The 25,528-nt window shown below is 45.1% G+C and overlaps 1 protein-coding gene across 1 annotated transcript in view; it reads left to right on the plus strand.

Annotated features, from left to right (window-relative positions):
- CNTROB (centrobin, centriole duplication and spindle assembly protein) overlaps positions 1–25,528 on the plus strand; it is a 442,502-nt gene that overhangs the window by 86,464 nt on the left and 330,510 nt on the right. The window contains 1 exon segment of the mRNA XM_078668775.1: positions 22,240–22,390. Within this exon segment, the coding sequence (XP_078524901.1) occupies positions 22,240–22,390 (151 nt within the window).

Below are 25,528 nucleotides of genomic sequence, written 5' to 3' on the forward strand. Positions count from 1 at the left end.
AGTCGGCAAAATAAGCGGAGTGGGCTCCCGCGCCGATCCGCCGCCGGCCTCCAGCAGCAACGCGCTTCCAAGCGCTATAGAGGCACATAAAGCGCTCCAGCACTAGAAGTGTACGTAAACTTACAAAGTGAAAACACATTTATAAACAAAATGCTCATGGACAGCGGGAGGGGTGGGGGGAGGATCACAGCGCACGCACATTTATAAACAAAATGCTCCTTACCTGATCGCCTCGTGGGAACTCGAATCTTGCAGCCAACTCCAACAACAGACACTTTGAAAAGGAACAAAACCGGCCCACTCGAACAAAAAAAAAATAACACCCACCCACCACCGTGATGACTAACAGAAGTGGGTGGAGAGGGAAAAAATCTCGAACGCCCCCGAATCTGGTCCAGCCTTGACGGACAGATCTCTGTTCCAATGGCTAGCCTCCATTTATGGAGCTAGCCAATGGAACAGAGGGCGGGACTAAGAGTACACTGTAGAGACATAAGATTTCTCTGGGTGCGGAGCTAACGCTCCGTGCCCCAGGCGGAACCTAAAAAGGAAACGCACAGTTCCTTCAAAGTCAGCATGCCTAGCCTGGTTAAAGCTCCCCCCTTTTTTTTTTCTTTTTTTTTTTTTAATTTTTTTTACTGTGACAGCAGACAACATTCAACCTCAAAAAGTTTCTTTCTGGGAACTTTGGCTGAGGCAGGGATCTAAATAAATCCATCAATATTCCTTTATTTCGCTACATTTCAATAGCATAAAAAGTACAATATATGCAAATTTTAATCGCATAAATAAAATGTTAAAATAATATATAATGATACTAAAATGCATTAAAATTCACAAAAGCCCTCTAGATTGATATGAGATGAGGAAGAAAACCACAAAAGAAAAATCGCTATAAACAGCATAGGTATAAATAAACCGTATTCATTTATCTAACCAATCTTACGGTTGGGATCTCCTACTCTTAAAGGGAGGACCATAGAAATGATGCTAAACAGTGACATGTAAGTGGATCAGCCCACATTTTTATAAAATATAGGGCTGACCGACACAGCCTAAAATTATATTTACGCATGAGCGGGAGAATATCTTTTCCTTTCAGCAATATAAAACAAGCATTTGCAATGCAATAGGTCTCGTATTAGGAAAGTTTGAGCTATTGGTCTTGTAAATGACAATTTTATTATTTATGTGTTGGTTTTGAAAATAGCTAAATTAATAGCTTTGTCATTTACAATGCCAAAAGTTATAACTTTCGCAAATGTGACACCTATAGCATTTGTAATGCAACATGTTTTGTATTTACGTGACTAAGATGTATTGATATTACAAATTACAATGGCTTTTAATTTTTTTTAAATAATGAATACTTAAATAAAAGTGATTGTAATTTATAATGGCAATAGCTTAAACTTTTGTAAATAACTTTTGTGAAGATTATGTTCAGTGTATTTTATTGTGATAAATTCAAGAACAGAAGTGAAATATTAACATCTTTTTGTGACATTTGTAATAAAGCTTGAAACATTGAGAGAACATATTTTAACCAGTTGAATGGTTGCGCAGATTGATGCTGGGGTGGCACTGAGTGATGCTGTGGTGGTGCAGAGTGGTGCTATGGTGATGCTGGGGTGGTGCTGAGTGATGCTGGGGTGGTGCTGAGTGATGCTGGGGTGGTGCTGGGGTGGTGCTGAGTGATGCTGGGGTGGTGCTGAGTGATGCTGGGGTTGTGCTGAGTGATGCTGTGGTGATGCGATAGAGTGAGTGCGATAGATAGAGGGCGGGCGATAGATAGATAGATAGAGGGCGGGCGATAGATAGAGGGCGGGCGATAGATAGAGTGAGGTCGATAGATAGATAGAGTGAAGGCGAAAGATAGATAGAAAGATAGATAGATGGAGTGATTGCGATAGATAGTGAGTGCGTTAGATAGACAGAATGAGGGCGATAGATAGATGGATAGATAGAGTGAGGGCGATAGAGTGAGGGCGATAGAGTGAGGGCGATAGAGTGAGGGCGATAGAGTGAGGGCGATAGAGTGAGGGCGATAGAGTGAGGGCGATAGAGTGAGGGCGATAGAGTGAGGGCGATAGAGTGAGGGCGATAGAGTGAGGGCGATAGAGTGAGGGCGATAGAGGGAGTGAGGGCGATAGAGGGAGTGAGGGCGATAGAGGGAGTGAGGGCGATAGAGGGAGTGAGGGCGATAGAGGGAGTGAGGGCGATAGAGGGAGTGAGGGCGATAGAGGGAGTGAGGGCGATAGAGTGAGTGAGGGCGATAGAGTGAGTGAGGGCGATAGAGTGAGTGAGGGCGATAGAGTGAGTGAGGGCGATAGAGTGAGTGAGGGCGATAGAGGGAGTGAGGGCGATAGAGGGAGTGAGGGCGATAGAGGGAGTGAGGGCGATAGAGGGAGTGAGGGCGATAGAGGGAGTGAGGGCGATAGAGGGAGTGAGGGCGATAGAGGGAGTGAGGGCGATAGAGGGAGTGAGGGCGATAGAGGGAGTGAGGGCGATAGAGGGAGTGAGGGCGATAGAGGGAGTGAGGGCGATAGAGGGAGTGAGGGCGATAGAGGGAGTGAGGGCGATAGAGGGAGTGAGGGCGATAGAGGGAGTGAGGGCGATAGAGGGAGTGAGGGCGATAGAGGGAGTGAGGGCGATAGAGGGAGTGAGGGCGATAGAGGGAGTGAGGGCGATAGAGGGAGTGAGGGCGATAGAGGGAGTGAGGGCGATAGAGGGAGTGAGGGCGATAGAGGGAGTGAGGGCGATAGAGGGAGTGAGGGCGATAGAGGGAGTGAGGGCGATAGAGGGAGTGAGGGCGATAGAGGGAGTGAGGGCGATAGAGGGAGTGAGGGCGATAGAGGGAGTGAGGGCGATAGAGGGAGTGAGGGCGATAGAGGGAGTGAGGGCGATAGAGGGAGTGAGGGCGATAGAGGGAGTGAGGGCGATAGAGGGAGTGAGGGCGATAGAGGGAGTGAGGGCGATAGAGGGAGTGAGGGCGATAGAGGGAGTGAGGGCGATAGAGGGAGTGAGGGCGATAGAGGGAGTGAGGGCGATAGAGGGAGTGAGGGCGATAGAGGGAGTGAGGGCGATAGAGGGAGTGAGGGCGATAGAGGGAGTGAGGGCGATAGAGGGAGTGAGGGCGATAGAGGGAGTGAGGGCGATAGAGGGAGTGAGGGCGATAGAGGGAGTGAGGGCGATAGAGGGAGTGAGGGCGATAGAGGGAGTGAGGGCGATAGAGGGAGTGAGGGCGATAGAGGGAGTGAGGGCGATAGAGGGAGTGAGGGCGATAGAGGGAGTGAGGGCGATAGAGGGAGTGAGGGCGATAGAGGGAGTGAGGGCGATAGAGGGAGTGAGGGCGATAGAGGGAGTGAGGGCGATAGAGGGAGTGAGGGCGATAGAGGGAGTGAGGGCGATAGAGGGAGTGAGGGCGATAGAGGGAGTGAGGGCGATAGAGGGAGTGAGGGCGATAGAGGGAGTGAGGGCGATAGAGGGAGTGAGGGCGATAGAGGGAGTGAGGGCGATAGAGGGAGTGAGGGCGATAGAGGGAGTGAGGGCGATAGAGGGAGTGAGGGCGATAGAGGGAGTGAGGGCGATAGAGGGAGTGAGGGCGATAGAGGGAGTGAGGGCGATAGAGGGAGTGAGGGCGATAGAGGGAGTGAGGGCGATGGATAGAGGGAGTGAGGGCGATGGATAGAGGGAGTGAGGGCGATGGATAGAGGGAGTGAGGGCGATGGATAGAGGGAGTGAGGGCGATAGAGGGAGTGAGGGCGATAGAGGGAGTGAGGGCGATAGAGGGAGTGAGGGCGATGGATAGAGGGAGTGAGGGCGATGGATAGAGGGAGTGAGGGCGATAGAGGGAGTGAGGGCGATGGAGGGAGTGAGGGCGATGGATAGAGGGAGTGAGGGCGATGGATAGAGTGAGTGAGGGCGATGGAGGGAGTGAGGGCGATGGATAGAGGGAGTGAGGGCGATGGATAGAGTGAGTGAGGGCGATGGATAGAGTGAGTGAGGGCGATGGATAGACAGATGGATTGAGTGAGGGTATAGAGTGAGTGAGGGCGACAACAAAATATCCACTATAGTTTACATATATAAACAGAAGCCTAAAAAAATTAAGTGTGAGTACTTGTGTTCAATTTTATACTAGATTAATCAAGAGCGCCCTCTAAGAAATACCATGAAAACATCCCATAAAGAAAGATCTAGTGGTGACCCATCAAAAGAGCCAATTTCTTACGGTCCAATGTCAAAAGGGTAACAAAAAAAGAAATAAACAAGATGTAATTAATTGATCAGCTACAAAAACGCAAGGAATCTATTTAAAAAAATATAATAATGTAAATACTTCAATCAGGAATAAGAAACAGTTTACTCCAGGAAATCCTCTTGTGCCGATTTCCACAAGTAACAAGCAAGATTAGCCAGGACGGAAGGCAACCCCAGCAGGCCAACCAACAAGAGGAAAACAAATGTAAAACCATGATGGAGTAGCGTTTATTGCTGTTTTAAATAGCGCAAACTCCACACAAAGATATTGGATCACTGTGCGTGAGCACCAGTTAAATTACACAAGATCACATTCATGTCTTGCGGCACGGGGAGAAGTGATGTGCCCAGAATCACAGGATTTTCAGCACGCCGAGATTTAATCACTGTTCTCCAATTCCAAATTTTGCAGTTCTGGTTGTAACGCCACAGTGAACCCTGCAGATGGACAGACCTGGAGATTAAGACGCACAGCGCCATTAAAAGGAGCCTTGCTGGTGGTGATGTACTGAAGCGCTAGGGACATGCCGGCATACCCGACACATGTTCAAGTACACAAGACAACAAAAAGAGCGCTTTGAGGGGAGGGGCGAATGTGGCGTACACATCCGGCACTATAAATTAAACAACTTTTAGCTCTCACAATGCCCAGTGGGGTGACGGTCATCATGATAGAAAATTGTAAATGTACTGCAGCCACGCAGCGGTGCGCCGAGCAGCGCTGCCATGTCCGTAAAACCAAACACACAGGGGAACACTACAGCTCTGTTCCCTGTGTGCCATGACACATCCCTCAATAATAATTCCCGGTGACAACTAGTGTCAGTGCTGGTGGTTGTTGGATTGGACCCTCTTTTGTGCCGGACTCCATCCTGACTGTCTTCAGGGCTGAGGTGTCGCATGAAACCTTTAGCTTTTGGCTGCTGCTTCTGCAAGCTAAGCAGACAGAAGTCTCCGTAATGTTTTTGTTTCACTGTAGTCTGAAGCACTCCTTCAGCATCTTTGCCTCAAATGGATGCTGCATGCTTAAAGGCATCCGTTCATCTGCGACTGCCATAACCTCAAACTAGGTGATTTCAGCAGAAGCGAGGCAGATCAACGACAATACCAACAAGACGTCAGCGCTTCACGTGAAATGGATCCAAAAAAAAAAACTTTGATGCAGCAGGGGGGGGGAGAGCAGGGGGCGGAGCGGGAAGAGCTGCTGGCGTGGGAGGGTGATTGATGGGATACAAGGGATTCCCTTTTAAGTCACTTCCATCAAATAAAGAAAATATGGAAAATGTGCAAAATTTCAGCGACGCACAATAGCATTTCAAAGATGTAAATATGTGGGTTTGCTGCCAAATATGATTGTATTTGTAGGCTAATTTAACATTTAAAATGTTAAAATAATTCAAAGTAATGGGACAGATGGTATTAAATTGCTTTGCTGGGCTTTTTTCCACAATTAGGACACCAAATTGACCAACAAAAATCCTTACTGTCACACTAGGCTCTGTTTTTCATTGCTCATTGTTTAATACTCCACAAGGCTGTCCGGAAGACTAATAAAAACAAGCAAAAGCAAATGGTGGGGGCCTGAAGGAGGGGGTGCGAGGGATGAGTGAGGATGGGGTAGCAGGGGAGGGAACACGGCCTGGGGGAAGCTGGCTGGGGAGGGGGAGGAGAAATCCAAGGAAGGCTGTGTGCGGGGAGAGAGGGGAGGTGCTGGAGCTGAAAGTACGGCCGGCCGGCCATCCAAGAATAATTAGGGGAGGAGAAGCCGAGAAGCCGCAGAGCGCACGCTGGGCGAAGCCCTTTGATGTGCTGCGAAGATGAGCGGCCGGGAAACTGAAAGTACGGCCGATAGGAGGGAGGGAGGCTGATGCGCGTGCTTGTTTGGTCACGTGGTTCACGTGAACTTCAAGAAAACTGCAGCAGAAAGCCCTTGGTTTAACGAGGATTTTGGCTACTTGAATTCTCGCTCCCTCAATGCGCTTGCGCGCATTTAAGGTCACGAGACCTAAAAATAAATAAAGAAAGTCGGTTTGGAAGGATATACCATTACAAGGGCAAGCAGGGAGAGCTTCTTGGTGTAAGTATCAGTAGGGTAGCCCAAATTCAGCGCAATGTATATTTAATCGAAACCTTACAGGATATATCTATGTTGATTCGCCGCAAAGGTTAGATATTTGTTATAGGGGACATCTGGTATAACCTCACTGTAGGTTTGTTAGAATTAGAATCCATTCTCTCTTGCCAACTTTTATGATAAATCATTTCCTTCATTCTTTTCTTATAAACAGCTGGGTGGGCTCTCGTACAGCTCCTACAGACCCATGGACCTCAAGGAGCGCTTCCCGTATGACAACCATATGATTTTATGTGCGTGGTCTAGTTTAAACAATTACTCAGGATGCTCTGGTCATATTAACCGTCTCCTTTCTCCAGACTGAGTGTCACAATAGTATAGGTGCTAGATGAAGAATATCCTCAATGTATGCTACATCTGGCTCAGTGTGGCAGTTGTAATTGGAACAGCTCTGAAGAGCTACCAACCTCTTAAGTAAACCATCCTGTGTACATTGAAGGGACACTACATTTACCATATCCCAGACACCTGCCCCATATGTGGCGATGCAAATAGCTTTGGCCATGTACACCTTTTTTTTTATTTTTTTTTTTATTGCCCCATTCGATTTTGACTAACTTTCTAATAATCTGAAGATGGCCATGATACTTTTTTTTCCAGTTGAAGAACTCTATTGGCTAACATATTGGACCATGAATTGCCTGTATGAAGGTTATTACTGTATCTTCTATTCCCATACTTTCCATGACTAGCCACAGCTTGGAATAGGTGACATAACAGCTTGGAATAGGTGACATAGTTGAAGGCGGCTTATAGTTCTGTAAAGGCCAAGTGAACTTGGCCATTCTTAACCGCTGTATGGTATTATAATTTTCCTCACCCTGGCCCAGTCCTCCAATCTGTTCGATAATGAACACCACATCAGTTTGACTGTTCCATCTACTAAAGAGATGGGTCTATAATTTTGTGGCAAGGACTTCTTCCCTTTTTTGTGGATAGGATTATTGCTTTATTCCAAGAAAATGGCTGGCCCAACTTGGCTATGACGTTGAAAACATTAGTCAATAGTGGGTCCCACAGTTCTTGCTTTTGTCAGAAAAATATCTATGGGGACCCCGTCTGGTGCAGGGGCTTAGCGCTCCTCTACTGCCCCAATCCATATCTCACCTCTGCCAAATCAAAAAACATCTTGCCCTTTTGTTCAACCTCTGGGGTACTGAGTAGAGGCGCCGTGCCCTCATCAGAAGCCTAAAATATTTGTACAAAATGGGCCACCCATGCCTCCTCATCCACGTGGAGATCTAGATTTGGATCACTTTAGTCTTTAAAAAATGGCACATTAATTCCACTGCCAAAATTCATCCCTACTATATTTAGAAGCTTCTGCCTGGCTAAGTTTGTCCCTTGATTCCCTCTTCAGGCACCTTAAACTGGCCCTCCTTGCTTTATATTGACAGTGCAGGTTCCTCACTAAATCCTTTTCTCCCTGGATATTCCTAAGAGCTGCATGTAGATTTTTCTTTTTTTAATGACTTTGAACTGCAGCATCAAACCAGCACGCTGTTAATTTCGACCAGTATCCCTTCAAAAGCTGCCATTATACCTCTTGCATCTAAATGTAAGTTTAGGCAAGTCATTACCTCTGTCTGCATTTTAGCAATAATTAGTTGATCAACATTTTTAGCACAATACCACTCTTACTTGCTATGGATAACTTTATTACTTTAGTTGCCAGTGTCTTATATCTATTTCCCCAGTTCATTTGACAAGAGATGGCTGCGTGGTCGCTGAAAGATAAGTTTCAATTTTACATGGTTAAACTGCACACAAGGCTTCAGAAGCAACCATAAAATCGATAGTTCATCCATTCGATGGAGTACCAAATGCATTCTCTAGTAACCCTATGTTCGGGTCAGCTGTGTTAATTATCTCTAGATCCCAGATTATTAACAATCTGTTAAGTGTGCGTACCCCTGCCCCCCACTCATCAGTCAATCCACACACTGCTTTTACCATCTTCTTGCAGCTGTGGGCATTAAAATTTCCCAGCCATAATCTATTAAAACAATATTAGTGTTCTGTATAAATGGAGGCCATTTATTTCTCCAATGTGTCCACTACCAAAGCCACATTGCCTCCAAAATTATTATTATAATAGTTGATTAAAACCCAAGACCACGCTTTGTAGCCTTCACAAAGCGGAATGTGGATTAAAAAATGTTATAAACTTAAATCTTGCTGTATTTGCTATAAGGGTTAATATGTCCCCAATCGCTCGACCAGGCCTAGAGGGTACGGCTGCAGTTTGAAATGAACAGCAACCATCAATACAGGTCATGCATGTTTCCCAGGTTTTCTGAAGACCTGTTGTCTGAGTTCTCCTCTAACCCTACCCAATCAGGGTCCTCCAGCATCTGCCTAAGACCGGCTACATGCCAAGTAATTATTTTTTGCGTACCCAAGCCCTCCTCTATTGACTCTACTTCCTTTAATATCTAAAAATCTGGGCTCTTGCTCCTAAATAAGGCCATGCAGTCTGTATTCAGTCAGTCACAGGACTCAAATCCTTCCAATGGGGGCAAATCGATTGCTTATACCCATTTTCGCTCTTTCATGCTCTTTGTTAGGCTGGCAGGGAATGGGTTACGGTTCTACCCCAACCAAGCTCTATGGACTTTAACCTCTGTTGTACACTTGCAAAGATCGGACGTGGGAATATTGGGGAGTGTGCTCAGCATGTCCTCAACCAATCGACAGCTGTTAAAATTGAGAACTATGCCGTCTGCTCATATGGTTTCAAGGGCATGTCCTACCCAGGCCATTCTCCTCCCCATGATGTCTAGAGTTCTTGTCCCCCCCACACCCTCTACCCCCATATTAAATTTCGTCAACCGGTGTAGTGCTTTTGACATTAGTTGCTACGTGGACTCTGTCTAGGTTTTACTCAACTCGGGGGTATTTCCCAAAATGAAAATACATGGGCAGACAGCTTGGGGGCGGAAGGGGGGGGGCGGTCAGGGGGAATCTAGCCTCAGTAAAGTTTTGTCCCTGTGTCCCCTCTGCATATTCCCATCCTTCCTGCTCGCCTCTCACACGGCTCCACCTTATCGCTCTCATCTGCCACATTGGGGGGGGGCGGGAGGGGGTTAGAAACCCTTATCCCCTGGGATGATATACCATCTGATGTTAAATCCTCCTGCCTTTGTAAAAATGTAATTGATGGTATCCTTTGATTAACCATTGATCGCAGTTGTGGGTTAGAGTATCCCTTCCTCCCCCTTGATGTGGTGCTCTCTGTTGTTGGGGGTTGGAAGGCGTATCAAGCCCGCGATCAAAATTGATGATGTTATTAAAGAATGTGCATTGCTATTTGGCTGTCCTTCCGTACTCCCCAAATTTAAACTCCACAACCCCCTCCAAATTAATACCAGCCCTGCAATTAATAAAGGTAGCAAGACTCTTTGATTTGGAATTGCCCCCTATGGGGCTTGAGTGGTTACTACAAGGTCTAATGGGAAAACCATCACACCTAGTCAAGGTTGCTGAGCTCGTCATATTTACTAATTGGGGCATCGCACTAGGTTCCGGACTGGATCTTATTTGCTCTATGGAAGGAAGGTGTTTGGTAAGTTTGATCTCTTTGGATAACACGTTGGCCGCCCTTGTCAAAAACGAGTCCAGGGTGTTGATGATTTCTCCCCATGTTCTGTTTTGGCTTTACATTTGACCATACTTTTGCGAGGGGATTTGCCAAATGCAAACCCTGGGAACTTGGAGAGGGAGTCCTGGCCCGGCCTCTTCAGGGCGCTGACTGACGTGGACAGACATGCCCTTGGCCCAGGCGCGCCCACGACACTGGTTGGCATTACGCTTAAATACGCGTGAGGCTTCCCAGGGGGTGATGGAGTCTAGTTTCCCCCAGTGGTGCAACAGTCCAGCAGGACACGTCTTCTCCACCTCTCACCAGGCTGTTCGTTGAACGGTACTATTATGGGCAGTGCTAAGGAGTCAGTGTCTGGAAGCAGATAGGCTGCCTTTGAAGAATAAGAAGCATTTTTGGACGGCATTTGCAAACGCTATGCCCTCTTGGCTATGAGGGCTGCTAAAGAATAATGTTGTTCAGTTGTGCCATAAACTGGTTTGCCCTTTTGCTCCTAGTCTTGTGACCATGGTCTCCTGGTCTGTCTTACAGACCTGGTTTTTGGCCCCGCACATTGTCTCGGTCTTCCTGTCCCATTGCCAGTACCTGGAGTAACTTTCAGTGACACTGTGCCTTTATCCTTGTGTCCCAACGTTGGGGGTAACCTTGTATATCCCAATGGTGCTGTCAGTCACAATTTCAATGTATCACTGTCCCCACATCATTGTCCAAATGTCAATATACCTGTAATAGTTTCCATGGCAACATATTTCTTTGCCAGTTTATGCCCCTGTGTCCGTGTTCCAGTGCCAATAAGCTCATCTCAATATGTCATGTAACTTTAACTAAGTCCTTGTCTCGCAGTATCCGAGGCTCTGTGCCAGTAATTAACTTCTCATTGTATGTGCGAGTGTCTTGCTCCTCTATTGAGAACTCTCTGTTCCTGTGTCAGTGTATTCATATCGGTACTGTTATGTCCGCATCCAATGTTGTTGCCTCAGTGTGTCTCTCCCCTGGTAGTTTTCCGTGTCAGTTTTGGTGCCCTAGTGCCAGCAATCCAGTGTCTGTGCTTCCACGTTGGTGCCATGTCTGTGTTAATGTATATGTATCGGTGTACCTCCGCTTTCCCTGTCAGTGTTCCAGTATCAAAGTTGGCTTCCTTATTTCTCTGTAACATAGTATCAGTGCCCTGATGCTAGTGTCTATGTACACATGCCGCTAATCTCTAAAGCTTTGGATGTTGACAATGATCATAGTGCTGGTGAATTAAATGATTCTGGTGGCAATCAGTTCTTGGGAAGAGTTAAACAAAATTGGTGATTACAAAACATTGCGAAAGAGGTCCGAAACAACCTCAAAAGGCCTGCTGACATATTACTTAGATGAAGTAACTGGTAGCTCTAGAAGTCTGACTAGTATACCAACTCATTTTTGGAGAAGGTAAGTGATGAATAAAGCTTGAAGTCTCTAAATAGACAATGAATGTTAAATATATTTAGTAAAATTTCTGCTTTGTCAAATGGATGCACCGGACTCAGTTTTGAGAAATTGGCAAGCGAGAGACAAGTTAAAAAATAACTATTCTTTCATTCATTTTATCCTGGGTTTTAAGCGGAGGTGAAATATAAGGAAGTAGATATTGTCAGTTGAAATAATAGATGTGAGAAATTAATGGAGAACTATTGACCCCACCTGTACAGAGATGTTTGCATGACCTACGGGTAAATAAAAGATTATGGAGGAGTGTTATTTCCTTTAAATCCCAGATAGTGGAGCTCAATAGTGTCTATTTAAAATGGTCTCGAGAATTTTAAACCTGATATGATTGGAGGAATAGATCACAAAGAGTGGTTCATTTAATAGTGATTCGAAGTATCCTAGAGAAACGGACAAATATGTGTTCCAACTGTTTCTCCACAAAAAAATCATAATCTGAAATGTATATTGATTAGCCTACTATCTGAAGTATGGCATTTTATTCAGTCATTAATTCATTCTTTTTCAACAAATGGGATTGATTGTTCGGCCCGACTACCTTGGTGTGGTCTTTTCTCAAATATTTTGCCTTCACTCCTCGTTGAGACGAAAAAGTCCTCTGCATGGTAATGGACGTGCACCCCCATGAGTGCCCAAATGTACTGAATATGGATCTCTAATGCTGATTTTTGTTGTCCTAGGCAAGCATGAATCATGCGCACCTTGACATTGGCCTACCTCAAGATTGCTGCCTTGTTTGACCAGAAGGGGCACCCAAGGCACTACCGTCATAGTGGTGAAAGACTACTGCCTTCACCAGAAGTTAAGCAGCACGAGCACAGTGGAGGCAGTATACCATTTAGTGATCAGTAGAAGTGAATAGGTCATTTTTAGCCTGTGTCACTTATGTGAGGCCTACAGACCCAATCATTCTAAATTTCTATTGCTGTGTGCTTAGCACAGAAGTGGTCTCTATGCTGGATGTTTATGTGCCTGGAAAGGGCACAATACATGGATAAGGCAGCACTGTGCAGTGTTTGCAGGCTGAATGCATGTGCTTGGGTGTACATGTGTCTGTGCGTGTCACAGTACTTGAAGAATGTAGTGCTGTGCAAGTGCATGCCTGGCAAATGCGTATGCTGGATGGATGTGCCAGTGAGTGGAACAGTACATAAAGGATACAGTACTGGGCAGTGTGCATGTGTATTCTGTATACATGAACTTGGCGTGAGTATGCCTGTGAATGGTACAATGCATGAAGGACCCTTGATTCCTTTGTGTCAGACTCGGGCCGTATGGTGAAAACATGAGGTGGTAAAGGACCCTCAACTCCGACCCCCCCCCCCGCTCCGTAGAGAGATTTGTCTATGGCTGCACTCCTGTAAGTTGGTTGGGACACACAATGGAGAAGTCCTGCTTCCCCTGTATGCTTCACCAGTACACTTAAAAGGGTGCTCTTTGATTCAGCGAGAGGTCACAAGGAAGGACCTGGGCACATCGAAGGAAGGAGATGGGGCAGCTTTCCTCTCTCCTGCTGTGATCGATTGCTTTCAAGAGGTCAAAGAGCACAGAGTGGGAACTGCAAAAGAAGCAGACCCCAATCATAAACTTCAGAGACTCAGCCCCTAAATCTCCTTTGGTGTCTGGAAATGGCCTATAAGAAGGGGAGTTTGAGCCCCCTCCATCCCCCCCCCAAGAAATGTCAGCTGCCAGTCAGGCTATGTGAGGAGAGGAAGTTCTGCAAGACTTATGCATGTGACCAGGACTGTGGACCAAGGCTTGCTAGTCTCCCTGCTAGGTGAGGGACATCACCCAGGGAAACCAAGGCTACCTAGCCTGGAGCACCATCACCTGCTTGTCAAGACCAATATGCCCTGTGAGGGAAAGAAGAGCATTTGAGAGAGCGAGGTCGAGTGGGGAATCTGGTTTAGTGGATTCCTGTTGTGAGGAAACACCTGCTGCAACGGTCGTGTCGTTGCTCATGTGCGGGACCAAGTCTGTGATTTACACATGTCAGGGGACCACTGCCGTGAACGATTTGATGGTCTGGACAGAGCCCGTAGGCAGGTAAGTATTGGCCATCCCATTTGCCATGCACCTGCTGTGCCAGCCGGGTCAGTGCTAGTATGCCACAGGGGGTCACCATACCACACAAAGTGTGTACTGACCCAGAACATTGTCGAAGGAGTGAGACTGCTGTGAGAAACACTCACTCATTCTCCTTCCCTACCTCCCTCTGATGAGGGATCCGCACGGGGAACTTCTCATCTCCCCAGGTCGTGTGAGAGACCAAAAAGACTTGCATACAATGAGGAGCTGCAAGGAATCACTGTTCCCTGCAGGAGCACAACTGTGTGTGGAGATCAGGGAGCAGCAAGTGCATCTGTCTAGGCCCCGTGCAATGATCTCCATCCTCCACTGGATCAGCTGCTGCTGCTTAGATGCCTGCAGGGGGGTCACACTCATGCCCTCCAAGCCTCCAGGTGCGGGTAAAACTGATTTCGGACCAATTGACACCGGAGGAACTTGCTTGCTAGGTAGAGCTGGAACACTTGACTTTAGAACACTTAGAGTGGACTCTTGAGAGAGGAATAACCACGATTGCTAGAATGAAGAGGTAGTGGGACAGGGAGCCTCTAAGGAAATACTAGGGCCCTGACCTCCATGGGATTGTGTAGTTTGTGAATGTTGTGTTTTTCCTTTTGTGTTGGTAATGGTAGAAATAAAATACCTCTTTTTTCATAAAAGTGGATATTTGGCTGGACAATGATTTGTTGTTGCTGCAATGAGTTGTGAGCCCGTGTATCCAAGCCCCACCCACCCCCCAATGAGGGAGCCTTGGACTGCGCAGACCACGCTAACCCTGAGAGCCAAGTGCGGAAGGGTTACTTGGCTCAGTTATTCAGTCTCCATAGAAGGTAGGGACCCGGTTCATCAGGAGTTAAAGGCCTCAACCACCATGGTTCGGTTCAGTAGCCCCTGCATTCCCCATGGCCCTCAAAGGTTTTTGCTGAATTCGTTTTTTTGGCCTTAGGACTGGGTGCATTTTACCACTGCATACTAGCTCTCCTCTAAACATGGTTTAATAGGCTTACACCTCATTTTCACATTTCATTTACTTGCAAGTTCCTAGAAAGGCCGCCCACTGAAGAGGCCCTTTAAAATGTTTCCGGCATGCCACTGCAGTCTGTAGTGCAGTTTTTGCCATTTCGACCCGGCAAAATTAACCTTTTGCCAGGCCCTACTCTTTTTCTTTAATATATATTGGCCACCCTTAGCGTATGCCCTAAGGACTCATATGGGAGGGTGTAAAGAATCCTAACACTAGTTTTTTTTATCACCCCAGACGTTTTGGAACCTGGCTGGGGAAGGGAAGAACTTTTCATAACTAGATGTTGGAGTAGGCCTGGATGTTTCCCCCACTTCAAAGGCTGGCACCAGGTATAAATATTGGACCCTCAGAGCCACTCTTAGTGCAGTCCTAGACTTGCGGATGACTCCAGAAGTTCTGCCATAGTCTCCAGAGGACTGCCCTGCTGATAGAAGCTTGCCTAGATCCCCAGGCGTCTGTGCTACTGCTTGAGTCCTGCCTTGCTGAAGTAGAATTGGACCATCTTTGTTCAGAGTCTATATGAGTGACTCAAAAGGGCAGTTTGCTGACCTCTTATGAGCTACAGGCACCCAACAAGCTCCAGAGGTCTATCTGCTGGAGTGAGCTCCTTATCCCCAAGAGGTACCTCCTCAGATCCTGCACCCTTGGTTGGCATCAGAGAGCTCCTCCTCGAACTGAAGGTTCCATAATATTTAACATCAAGCAAAGAACCAGTAGGCCTCGCCACACAACTGCAAGCTTTATCTGAATTGGCTCAGAGTGAAGCAAAGCCTTGCCACATCTGAAAATTTAATTGGAAATGCTGCTTAGCACCGCCAAGCCTCGCTGCATAGCTGCAAGATTATCGGAATCGACTCCAAGTGTCGTGAAGCCTTGTAAAGCAATGCTGCATAGACTTTGCATCATTGGTATAAAGTGCACCTCTCGCGGTCTTCCTGTACATGTGACTTGTCCCATTCCAGTGTGGCCAGATACCCATAATTGGTGCTTTGTGCTTCTAGGTACTATACTTAACTAAAAGTTTTAATTTCGGTATCTTAGATTCTACTTTTTTTATTTTGTCATTTTGGTCTTGTTTTATTTATAAAAATGTACTCTTTATAATTTGGTTTGGGATTTTTCTTGTGTTGTGTTTTCACTTTTATTGCAGTTTGTGTGCTTCATAAACACTTCACACTTTGCCTCCACATTAAGCCTGACTGTTTTATGCCAAGCTCCAGAGTTGAGCACAAGTTAATTTAGTGACTTTTGCGGTACACCCTTACACGTATTCTGGTTGTGTCCGGAGTGTGACTTCCACCCCCCTCAACCAATAACCCAATTTCTTACATAGATGTTTTAGACATTTAGGCTATGCGTTTATTTAACCAGCCCATATATCTATAGGCTTCTGGTGGCTTAATCTCTTTAGTATCTACTGACGAGGCCAAATCTTGTCGGAAATTAGGCAGTTACACTTTCATTTCTTGGTTACTGCATATTTTAATGTAATGTGAGAAGGCACTTTGAAAAATCTTTGAGATTATGATGGTAGGAGTTGGCATTCTTACAATTCTGTGAAGTGATCTTAATCTGAGATTACATCTACAAGAAATAACCTGAGGAGACTTGTTGCCTGGAGCTTTTGGAATACCCTTTGGTGAATATATTGTATCCCATCATTCTGTGCAGTTACCGATTTTTGTTTAAGAACAATTTAGTTGCACTCCATGTAGATTTGTTGGAGACAGGCAAGTTAGTAAAATGTCATTTCAGGAAAGGAAAATTCCTTAATGAATTGTTTTTTATATCCACAGTGTTGTCTTTTATCTAGGCTTTGAGGTCTTAAATCAAAGAGTGAAGCTTCTCTTTGGGGAACTATGCCAGTTACTGGCCTTTGTTTTGTAGGATTTACATGGGTTAGCAGGCATGTTGACATCAACAATAAGATCTTTAGTAGGCTTTGACCTAACCAGCAGAAAGCGGAGATGGCTGGCTTGCTAAAGAGATCTTGGGAATGCATTCCACCTATTGCTTACCATTGGCTTTGTGGTTCATATTTCACGCTTGCTTTCCATTTGTTGACTTTGTTTTAGGCTGTCCAGCTTGAGTTTGCACCTTTTGTGGAGCATAGCCTGTTTATAGCAGTTTTTGTCTTATTTTGTCATATTTGCTGTGTGCTCAGAGGTAGAGGTCAAATGTCAGGCTCTGCCTTCCAAGGGAGCTTGGTGTTTACTTTTTTTTCTTGGACTTCAAAGTGAGAGGATTTGTGACCATCCTGCTGGGATCTGGCCATGTGCTGGAGGAAGGCTGTATATATTTTTTGTTAGTGCACAACAAAACTTAACAGTAAATGAATTCGGAAAGCATATAAAAGCACATTTCTTTTGTAATTCTGTAGTGCGATGGAAACAAATAATTTAACCCGATCAGAACAAACCAATACTATAGGTGGTGACGTTTCCACAAATTATCGTTTGTGCACTGTATAGTTTATCAGCAAAACTGTGCGTCTGCAAGTGTACGTTTGTGCAAGTGTAATGGTCCTTTCAATTGATAAGGTGTTGTCTGTAATGGCAGTGCGCTACTGCACCATGCAAGCTCAATCTCTCTGCCCCCGCTCCGCTCTCTCTGCCCCGCTCCAATGCACTCTGACTCGACACTCTGTGCTCCACTGTGACACTTTGCCACTCTACTCACCTCCACTTTACAACACTACTTCCCTGTGACTCTACAATGCTCTATACAAGTCCCTAAATGCCCCTCCACTCAACGATATTACTCCACTCTGTGCCATTCCAGTCTACCACACTACAAAAGTCTATGCTGTTCCACTGTACGACAATCTACTCTGCTCTATGCCACTCTGCACTTCCACACTATGCCTTTCTAGCAACTCCCCGTTACTTTACTCCACTGTATGACGCTCCAGCATAAGCCACTCTGACGCACTACTCCACACTATTCCACTTTATGCCCTTCCACTTTACCACATTCTACTTACTCAACGATTATCCACTTTATTCTATGCCACCCCACAACACTCGAAGCCACTCTCCTTTGTGCCACTAACGTTTTGCCATGCTAAACAGTATCCACACTGGTGTATAATGTGGCTAAAACACATTGCAAAAACCGAAATCTCTACCATGGGTGAGACCTATAGACTTTACCACTACTGTGCTCGCGTCTAAAAGTGTTGTAAAGAGGGCAGTTGATGCATGGTCTAAGCGCCTGATTATAATAAGGATACAGTTACAAAGTTAAATTGTTTAAAGGGTAAGAAAAGGAACCAAAAGTTGACAAACAGAAACAAAAGGGCCGGAAGTGCATTAAGCTAGTGATTTAAAGAATCTGCATGAATTTTGGCTTCTGGTAACTGAAGGTAGGTTTATTTAATCAGTTGAAAGAAATAGAACTAAATTGAGTTAAATATCTTGCACGTATTTATCAGTTCACCAGCATGTAGGTACAAAGTGTTTGATGGACAAAACCCTGTTGGAGCCAATATAAAAGTATGATCTTTTTAAATGAGAGGACAATTGGACTTTTTTTTTTTTTTTTTTCCTGGTTTAATTTTGGATTGCAGTCCGGACTGAGCTATCCAGCTCTGTCCTGTGTTTTTTTGCTGTATTGTCATTAATGGGAATATTCCTGAGATGTGGGCTATGGCCATGATTAAGTCCCTATACAACCAGCATTTGTAAATGCATTAGTGTCACCTAATGTAATGAAGAATAATATGCTGTCTTTTGTTGTAAGTTGTAGCTTGCGGAGTAGTTGTACAGTATAAGTTACAGTCTATTAAGTGCTGACTTGTTTATGTACAAAAAGCAATATATTGTGCTGTTTCTAGTGGTATAGTGCTGGTAAGTAATCGGTGTGATACCAAAGAGGATTATGAATCCGAAACCGGTCCCAGGATGCTTGTTTCCAGTCCAGGAAGACATGGCTTGGCAGTTAGGGCTAGACTGTTCCCATGAGGCATAGGGTCAGACTGATTTTGCATATGGCCATGTCTGAACTGGGGTGGTGGAGTGAGCTAAAGAATGATGATGGATCAAACCCAGATCAGTTGACTGGGGGTGAGTGTTTGATTTGCTCAAACACTCCGTCCATCATCCCCTTTGGTATCGCTTGGTAAGTAATCAGTAGCAGCTCCTGGAGGGAGTGCTGCCGGCGGTGACACAGGGCGGGGCAGGGGCACGGTGGGAGTTAGTAAACTCTGGATTATGGCCGAATGGAGGTAAGTATACAAAAAAAATAAAAAAATAATTTCATTGTGCGTGCTTCTTCGTATTTACTACCTCCCAAACCTGCCCCTCCCCTGCGTTACCGTCCGGCAGCACTCCCTCCAGGAGGCGCTACTGTAAGTAATAAACATTTTGAAAAATGAAAGCGGAAAATAATGGAATTAGTTGATGTAATAGCAATATTATGGAGTTAGAGGAGTTCTGGCAACGTTTGGGCCTGGTGCTATTTCACCTGCACCATTCAAATCATGACCCTGTTGTCTACAAGGTAACTGCACTTGTGACTGCCTGCTTAGTAGTTAAATATAGCATAGCTCTTGTTATTAACATGCAATGCTCATTACAACACTTAGAATTTGATCATAATGGCCAAATAGAGTAAGTTGAGAAAAATCAATCCAATAATGCCTACAAAGTGCAGAGAAAAGTACTGAGGCATGAATAGGAAATGCCACAAATGGTCTAAGGCTAAAGCCTCTGATTTACATTACTAAGTAATAAAAAGCAAGCATTCCAGCATACTGTTAGAAGCTGCCTGCCTTTTCCGTGGGAAGAGATCTTATCCTGACAGTGAGTGGTGCTCAAACAATGTGAACAGCTTTAGTAGAAGTATTGTAAATGCTGCAGCCAGGGTATGTTAGCAAAAAAGAATCCACACAAGGGAATGGGCACAGGAATTTGGTTATGGGAACTGTTAAGAGCCCCCTTTTAAGATTGACTAAATACAAGAGATTTCACAAGCGCAGCGCAAGTGCTGTGCAGGCAAAACCTAAAAAGGACTCCAGCGCAACCCTCTTGCTATCAATTTACCTTTTGGATTTGATCATAAAGGGGTTTCATAAATTGCTCCTAGCCCAATGTAATATATAGGTGTCCAGTAATCAATTGATCGGCTTGCTTGCCAGTTGATCATTGTATGATCGTAGGAAGGTTGCTTGTAAGTCCACAAAGCACCTTGGGGCGTTCAACTGCTTCTTTGTGTATTCTAAGGCAGCTTTTGACTTGGTTGATAGGCAGAAACTCTGGATTAAACTGAAGAAATGTGCATTTGCACTGGCGGCTTTCATTACTCTAACTTTTCCACTGGAAAGCATGGGCATAGGTGGGACTGTCCTTGGTAGGTATCTTATAGACTGCAATTAGGAATGATAAAAAAATGTTTCTGTCTCCTGCTTTTTTCCTATTTTTTTAAGATCTCCCAGAGGTTTTACTAACCTTCAAAGCTTTTTCCCCAAAGATTAAAGATCCTCATATTAGTTGTTTCCTGAATGCAGATGGCCTGTTTTAATTGGGCCTAACACTCTCGGGCCTTCAATGGAGATATCCACTCGCCATCTCTAATGGCAAGAAAATACCTCAATTATAAATAAAGAAAGAAAAACTAAAGTACTAGGCTGTAGGAGGGATGATCGGAAGCAGAAGCGGGGAGGCCGTATATGGTCAATAGTGAAGCTTTTATTGGGTTCTTAGAGTTCTCAAGAAGGTTAAAGAAACACAAAGGAAGGGTCGTGGTACGGACAGTCTTGGGATGTAACCGCTCTTTTCCTGTTATTAGATGTCCGGTCTTAACTTCTGGCTGTCTTGCTGACTTCGAGAAACCTATTACGGGTTTTAGGGGTCCTCCGGTATTGGGAAACCTATTACGGGTTTCAGGGGGTCCTCTGGTCTTGGGAAACCTATTACGGGTTGCAGGGTCCCTCTGGTCTTGGGAAACCTATTACAGATTTCCTGGTGTTCTGCCCGGTCCCTTGGATACCTCAAACAAAAAGAGTGGCGTCGGGGTCTGTCTGTTAAAGGGGAATATTTAGGGATACCGTCACTTCACCACGGAAGTGAAAGAAAAGTAATAAAGAAGGTTTGTGCCCTTTGTTGGAGCAATTTAAGCTTCTGGGCGATTAGATGAGTCTGCTTAACTGGGCTGGAGGTAGGCTCTATACTCTAGTGAGGCCGTTTAGCAGGGAAACATAGGGTGGTGTTAAGATAGGTTAGGAAGGAGGCACTTGGAGTAAACACCCCTCCCGAACAGTGTAACACCCACCCCTTCCCTAGACCCTTGTCCAGCCACGTACCGCTAGTGGCCACAACTCTCCTGAGTTGTGATGGCTCTTGCATCCTGCGGGCTCCACCAGTCCTCAGTCCAGGTTTCCTCGTCCTCCTCAGCTCCGGTGTCCTCGGCGTTCGCGTCCTTTGGCAGCTCCCGGGTTCTCGAACCAACTCCTTCCGGTGTCTTCCCCACGATCACCTCGAATAGCGTGGCTTCCTGCTTTTTCAGCAGGGGTTCTTCTCGTAGGAAGGGGGCTGTCACGCCCGTTGGTCCCGCCTTCCACAGCAGAGCGCATCCGGGTTGCGTGGCTGTGAGAGGAGGGGGAAATCTTGCATTAGGGAGGGTGGTCCTACACTGGAGTCGTCCTCGTCGTCATGCCGTTAAGGAATCCACGGAGTCTGTATAGGGATGGGGACTCGTTCTAGGCTCGGTACAGGGGCAGTTCTCGGTACATGAGGGGGGCCCACCTCACATAGGCTTTAAAAAGTTTAATCAGCAACGTTGATAGGAGTGAGACTGGAGGTAGGGGAGTCATATTTCAATATTTAGCAATGCAGATTTTTCAGTCATGTCTGTAGTTTGAAATAACATACAGGTCAAAATAGGTTGTGTCCTTAATGGTTTGGTAAAGTTCAATAGTGAGCACAGTGGCTTTTGTTCACCTCCCTGTCCCAGGCAACAAGCCCCTAGTTGAACCAATGGCTTTCTATGGTTGCCCATTATTGATTCTTGATGGTTGCATTGATTGTGGTTTACATATGAACAAAGTGTTTAAATAGACTCTTGGACTACCCTCAATATTTATGACTGAGGCAATCGGGCTCGAATTAAACAAGACCGCATTTTGGCATAATACTCGATCCCACACCTTCAGTTATTTGTTGTGTGGAGCTTCCAGAAATCTCTCCGCAGTTGACTTAAAACCATAATTGTCGGCATGTTAAAGTCATGAATACCCACTTTCCCGGTTGTGGCATTACAGTATGTTTCATAGGGCGATGATGCTATTCTCTCAAAAACAACTATGTACACTACCAATTTGGGTCCTTGTTGAATTTGTTAGTAATGCAATGTTACTTTTTCAGCTTAGATTCCTTCACTTTAGTTCCTCCTTTTTTAAAAACATTTTATTTTTAAACATGTTAAAGCATGATTGGTTTGGCCCACCAGTTTTACGTTGATGGATATTCTCATTATAGTTTGGTTTTGTTAGTAAAAAAACTTCTTTCACTACAGCCATCAGCTAAAATGTATATTATATTATTTTGAATAAATATCTTTTTAAAGCACTTCAGAATTCTACACTTAGGTGGATTTCTCCTCTATTGATTATTTTAATTTAGATTCCCTTTGACGAGAGTCTAAGCAAATAACTTTTTCTTTAATTTCCTCCCGTAGTGCCAAGCCCCTGCAGGAAATCTCACCACCACTTTCAATCACTGGAATGGAGGAGTTATTTCCACGTTACACCAACCTACGATCCCAGTCTGTTTCTGACACTGAGCAGCAGCTCAGGGATTCCCTGGAGAAAGAAAGGACTCGCCGGAAGGTAAGGAGTTAATAGTGTAGACCTTTTGTAATGAGCTTACAAAGTACTCTGAACAACAGCCAGTTTTCAGTAACTGAATCCTCTCCGAGCACTCCTTTTCCTGTAGGTTTATACAAAGTCCTTCAAACTCCTTGTCCAAAAACATCCAATCTCTGTGAATCACAAGGAAATTGAATATTTTAGAGAATTGAGGGAAGTGTCTGTGGTTTCCCCTCCCTTGCTTCGTTTGGATGCCAGAGCGAATTTTTAGAATGTACCAACCAGGAAATTTGTATACCAATAACACTGTGGCTAATGCATAGTACAATGAAGCCAAGAATACTACAAATCTCTTGCAGGGCATCCTAAGGGAGTTGTGGTCTGACTGCTTCATCTCTGATATAGCAGATGATGCCACCAGCTTTGGGGCATGTGGGAAATCCCCTTGTCAGCGCTGGTACTCATGCTCCAAATACTGTTGACCGATTTTGCTTTAAAGTCTAGTAAGCCTTGCTTTACTATTTGGGGTGCCCCCATACTACAGTGTGCTGACTTGGCGTTGGGACCTTTGCTGTGCAGGAGCTGTCACTCTGTGATCACCTCCTCAAATGAGAACAATTTCCAAACTGGAGCATAAGAGTTTAGTCTAGCCAAGCTCAGGATCTTCTCGCCTACCCTGCTCACTGTTTTTTCTTCTTCTAGCACTACATTACAAACATGTTCAATGGTCTGAAGGCTTTTAGTCGGGTATCAAGAAAAGGGCGCACTACTAAGTATCGCAATATTATTGGGCGATTCTCCGTAGAGTTTTGAGGTGCAAAAGGTTGAGGGGAAGCCCTATAACCCCTCTATGGAGTGTCAACCGAGGCTGACACTGTGTACGTGTAATACTAGAATACCCCTGCACACTCTAATAATATATAAACAGTAATGTCAGTGTAGACACTTAAACAGGGAAGACAAAGCCTGTCATTCGAACATATTGTTTTCTTAGAATCACTCGTTGGTAAGAGGTGTCTTTAATGTTCTTAAAAAAAAAAAAAAAAACAGCCGACACGTGTTTTGTCGCAGAGATGTAGGTATAAAAATCTTGCCAAAGTGGGCCATAGTGTGGAATTGGCTGTAGTGGTCACTACCCAGTACACAGAGCGACAGGCAGTTACAGACGCACCCGTCTGACGTTTCAAGGCACTACCTTTCAGAAGATGGGATCCTACCTCATCCCGCATCATCGTGGATACACACACTTCTAAATACTTCTAGCGACGATTTGTACACCATTTTTACGGACCTACTGGAGTGTCGCTGTGTGTGGAGAAACCTACACCTCCACAAGATTTCTACATACCGCTACTCCACGCGCCCGGAATGTCCCACAGTTCGACTCACTTTGCTAATTCCACACTACGGCCCACTTTGGCAAGACTTTTATACCTACATCTCCACGTCAAATAGTCCAGGGCCCTGTCGGGTCGGAATTATCACCGACTGAGCGACTTTCGCTACCTTTCTCCAGTATCAATAGCCCTGAGGAGTCGCGTGAAGTTTGTCCCACACGCGTCGGCTGGTTTTCTTTTTAAGAACATTAAAGACACCTCTTACCAGCGAGTGATTCTAAGAAAACAATTATTTATGTTCAAATGGCAGGCTTTGTCTTCCTTGTTTAAGTGTCTACACTGACATTACTGTTAATATATTATGAGTGTGCAGGGGTATTCTAGTATCACAGAACTACTCCATGGCCTTTGCACCTGTCATGAAAATGGTGGGAAGTCTCCCTCCCACTTGTTCTCCCCTGGGCAGTGGCAGACTGTTTCCCCTGAGTGTCTTTTTTTCACTTTGTTCTTCTCTACGTGGGGTTTTGTGGTCTCTAGATATTTTAAGTTACTTGAGCTTACATTGTCTTTTGGTCACACGTGCTTTTACTAAAATTGGAATAAGCATGCATAATTGTGGTCTTTCAGTGGGCTTATTTATCTAGATGATACCATTTCCACCTTCTAAATGTATTTGTTTATTTATTTTGAAAGTTTTTATAGAGCGCGAACAAGATCCTGACTGATATCAGAGCGCTATACAACCATTAAAAATTACTTATACATGAAAATATAACATATCCACACATTTACAAAGCATGTTGTAAAAACGGCATAGTAAGTTGTAACATCCAAAAATGTTTTCTAGTTGAGGGAACGTGTGCATCTCGTCACAGGGTTTCAAAAGACCATACTCATGTGAATTTGGCCATGAGGATGGATTTTACTTCCTTATTAAAAGAGGTAATGGACGGGTTCAGTCTGGTTTCTGGGGGTAAGTCATTCCATATTCTGGGCGCCATCCCAGAGAAGCATCTGTTAAGTTTTTTTTCTTATGGAATTTTTGTGGTTTCAGTAGTAGTTTTTCCGCATTTCTTGAGGATCTGGATCCACCCGAGATCGTCAGTTTCTGTGCCAGGTAGCTGGGTGTCTTGTGATGCATGGCTGTGCGTCATACACGCAATTTTCAATTGAATTCTAGCCTCCAGAGGTAGCCAGTTCAGGGATTGTAAGTCCGGGGAGATGTGGGAGCTGCGTTTAGACCCGGTTACGAGTCTTGCTGCGGCGTTGATAGACGCCCTTAGTGGTGCAGTTGAAGCTTTGGGTAGGCCACAGAGAAACTCATCCGTATTCCACTCTAGGAATAACCAGGTCCTGTACAGCTTGCTTGAAGTCATTGTGTGGTAGGAAGGGTTTCAGTTTCCTCAGTGTGTTTATCTGGAAGTTTGCTCCCTTTGTGGCTCTGCTGATGTTTTTGCATGTTGAGGTTATTGTCTAAGGTTATTCCTAATGACTTAGCTGAGTCCACGATGGTGGGTTGAACGTTGAACGCCGTAATATGTTTGATCCAATCTTGCATTTTGGGGATTTGGGGCCGGAGGGGCTAGTAGTAAGAATTCAGTCTTTAGAGCATTCAATTTGAGATGATTTTCTGCTAGCCAGGTTTGGATATGCCTAAGCGCTGTATTAAGTCGTTTGACATCCTCTAGGGTGTCTTATCTTGAGGTATAGTTGTGTCGTCTGCATACATGTGATATTGCAAGTTAGAGGTTTGTAGAACTTCGATGAGAGGTTCCAAGAAGAGATTGAACAATGTTGGGGACAGTGCGGATCCTTGCGGGAC

This window comes from Lissotriton helveticus, chromosome 12, assembly GCF_964261635.1.
Source record: "Lissotriton helveticus chromosome 12, aLisHel1.1, whole genome shotgun sequence".
Taxonomy (NCBI): domain Eukaryota; kingdom Metazoa; phylum Chordata; class Amphibia; order Caudata; family Salamandridae; genus Lissotriton; species Lissotriton helveticus.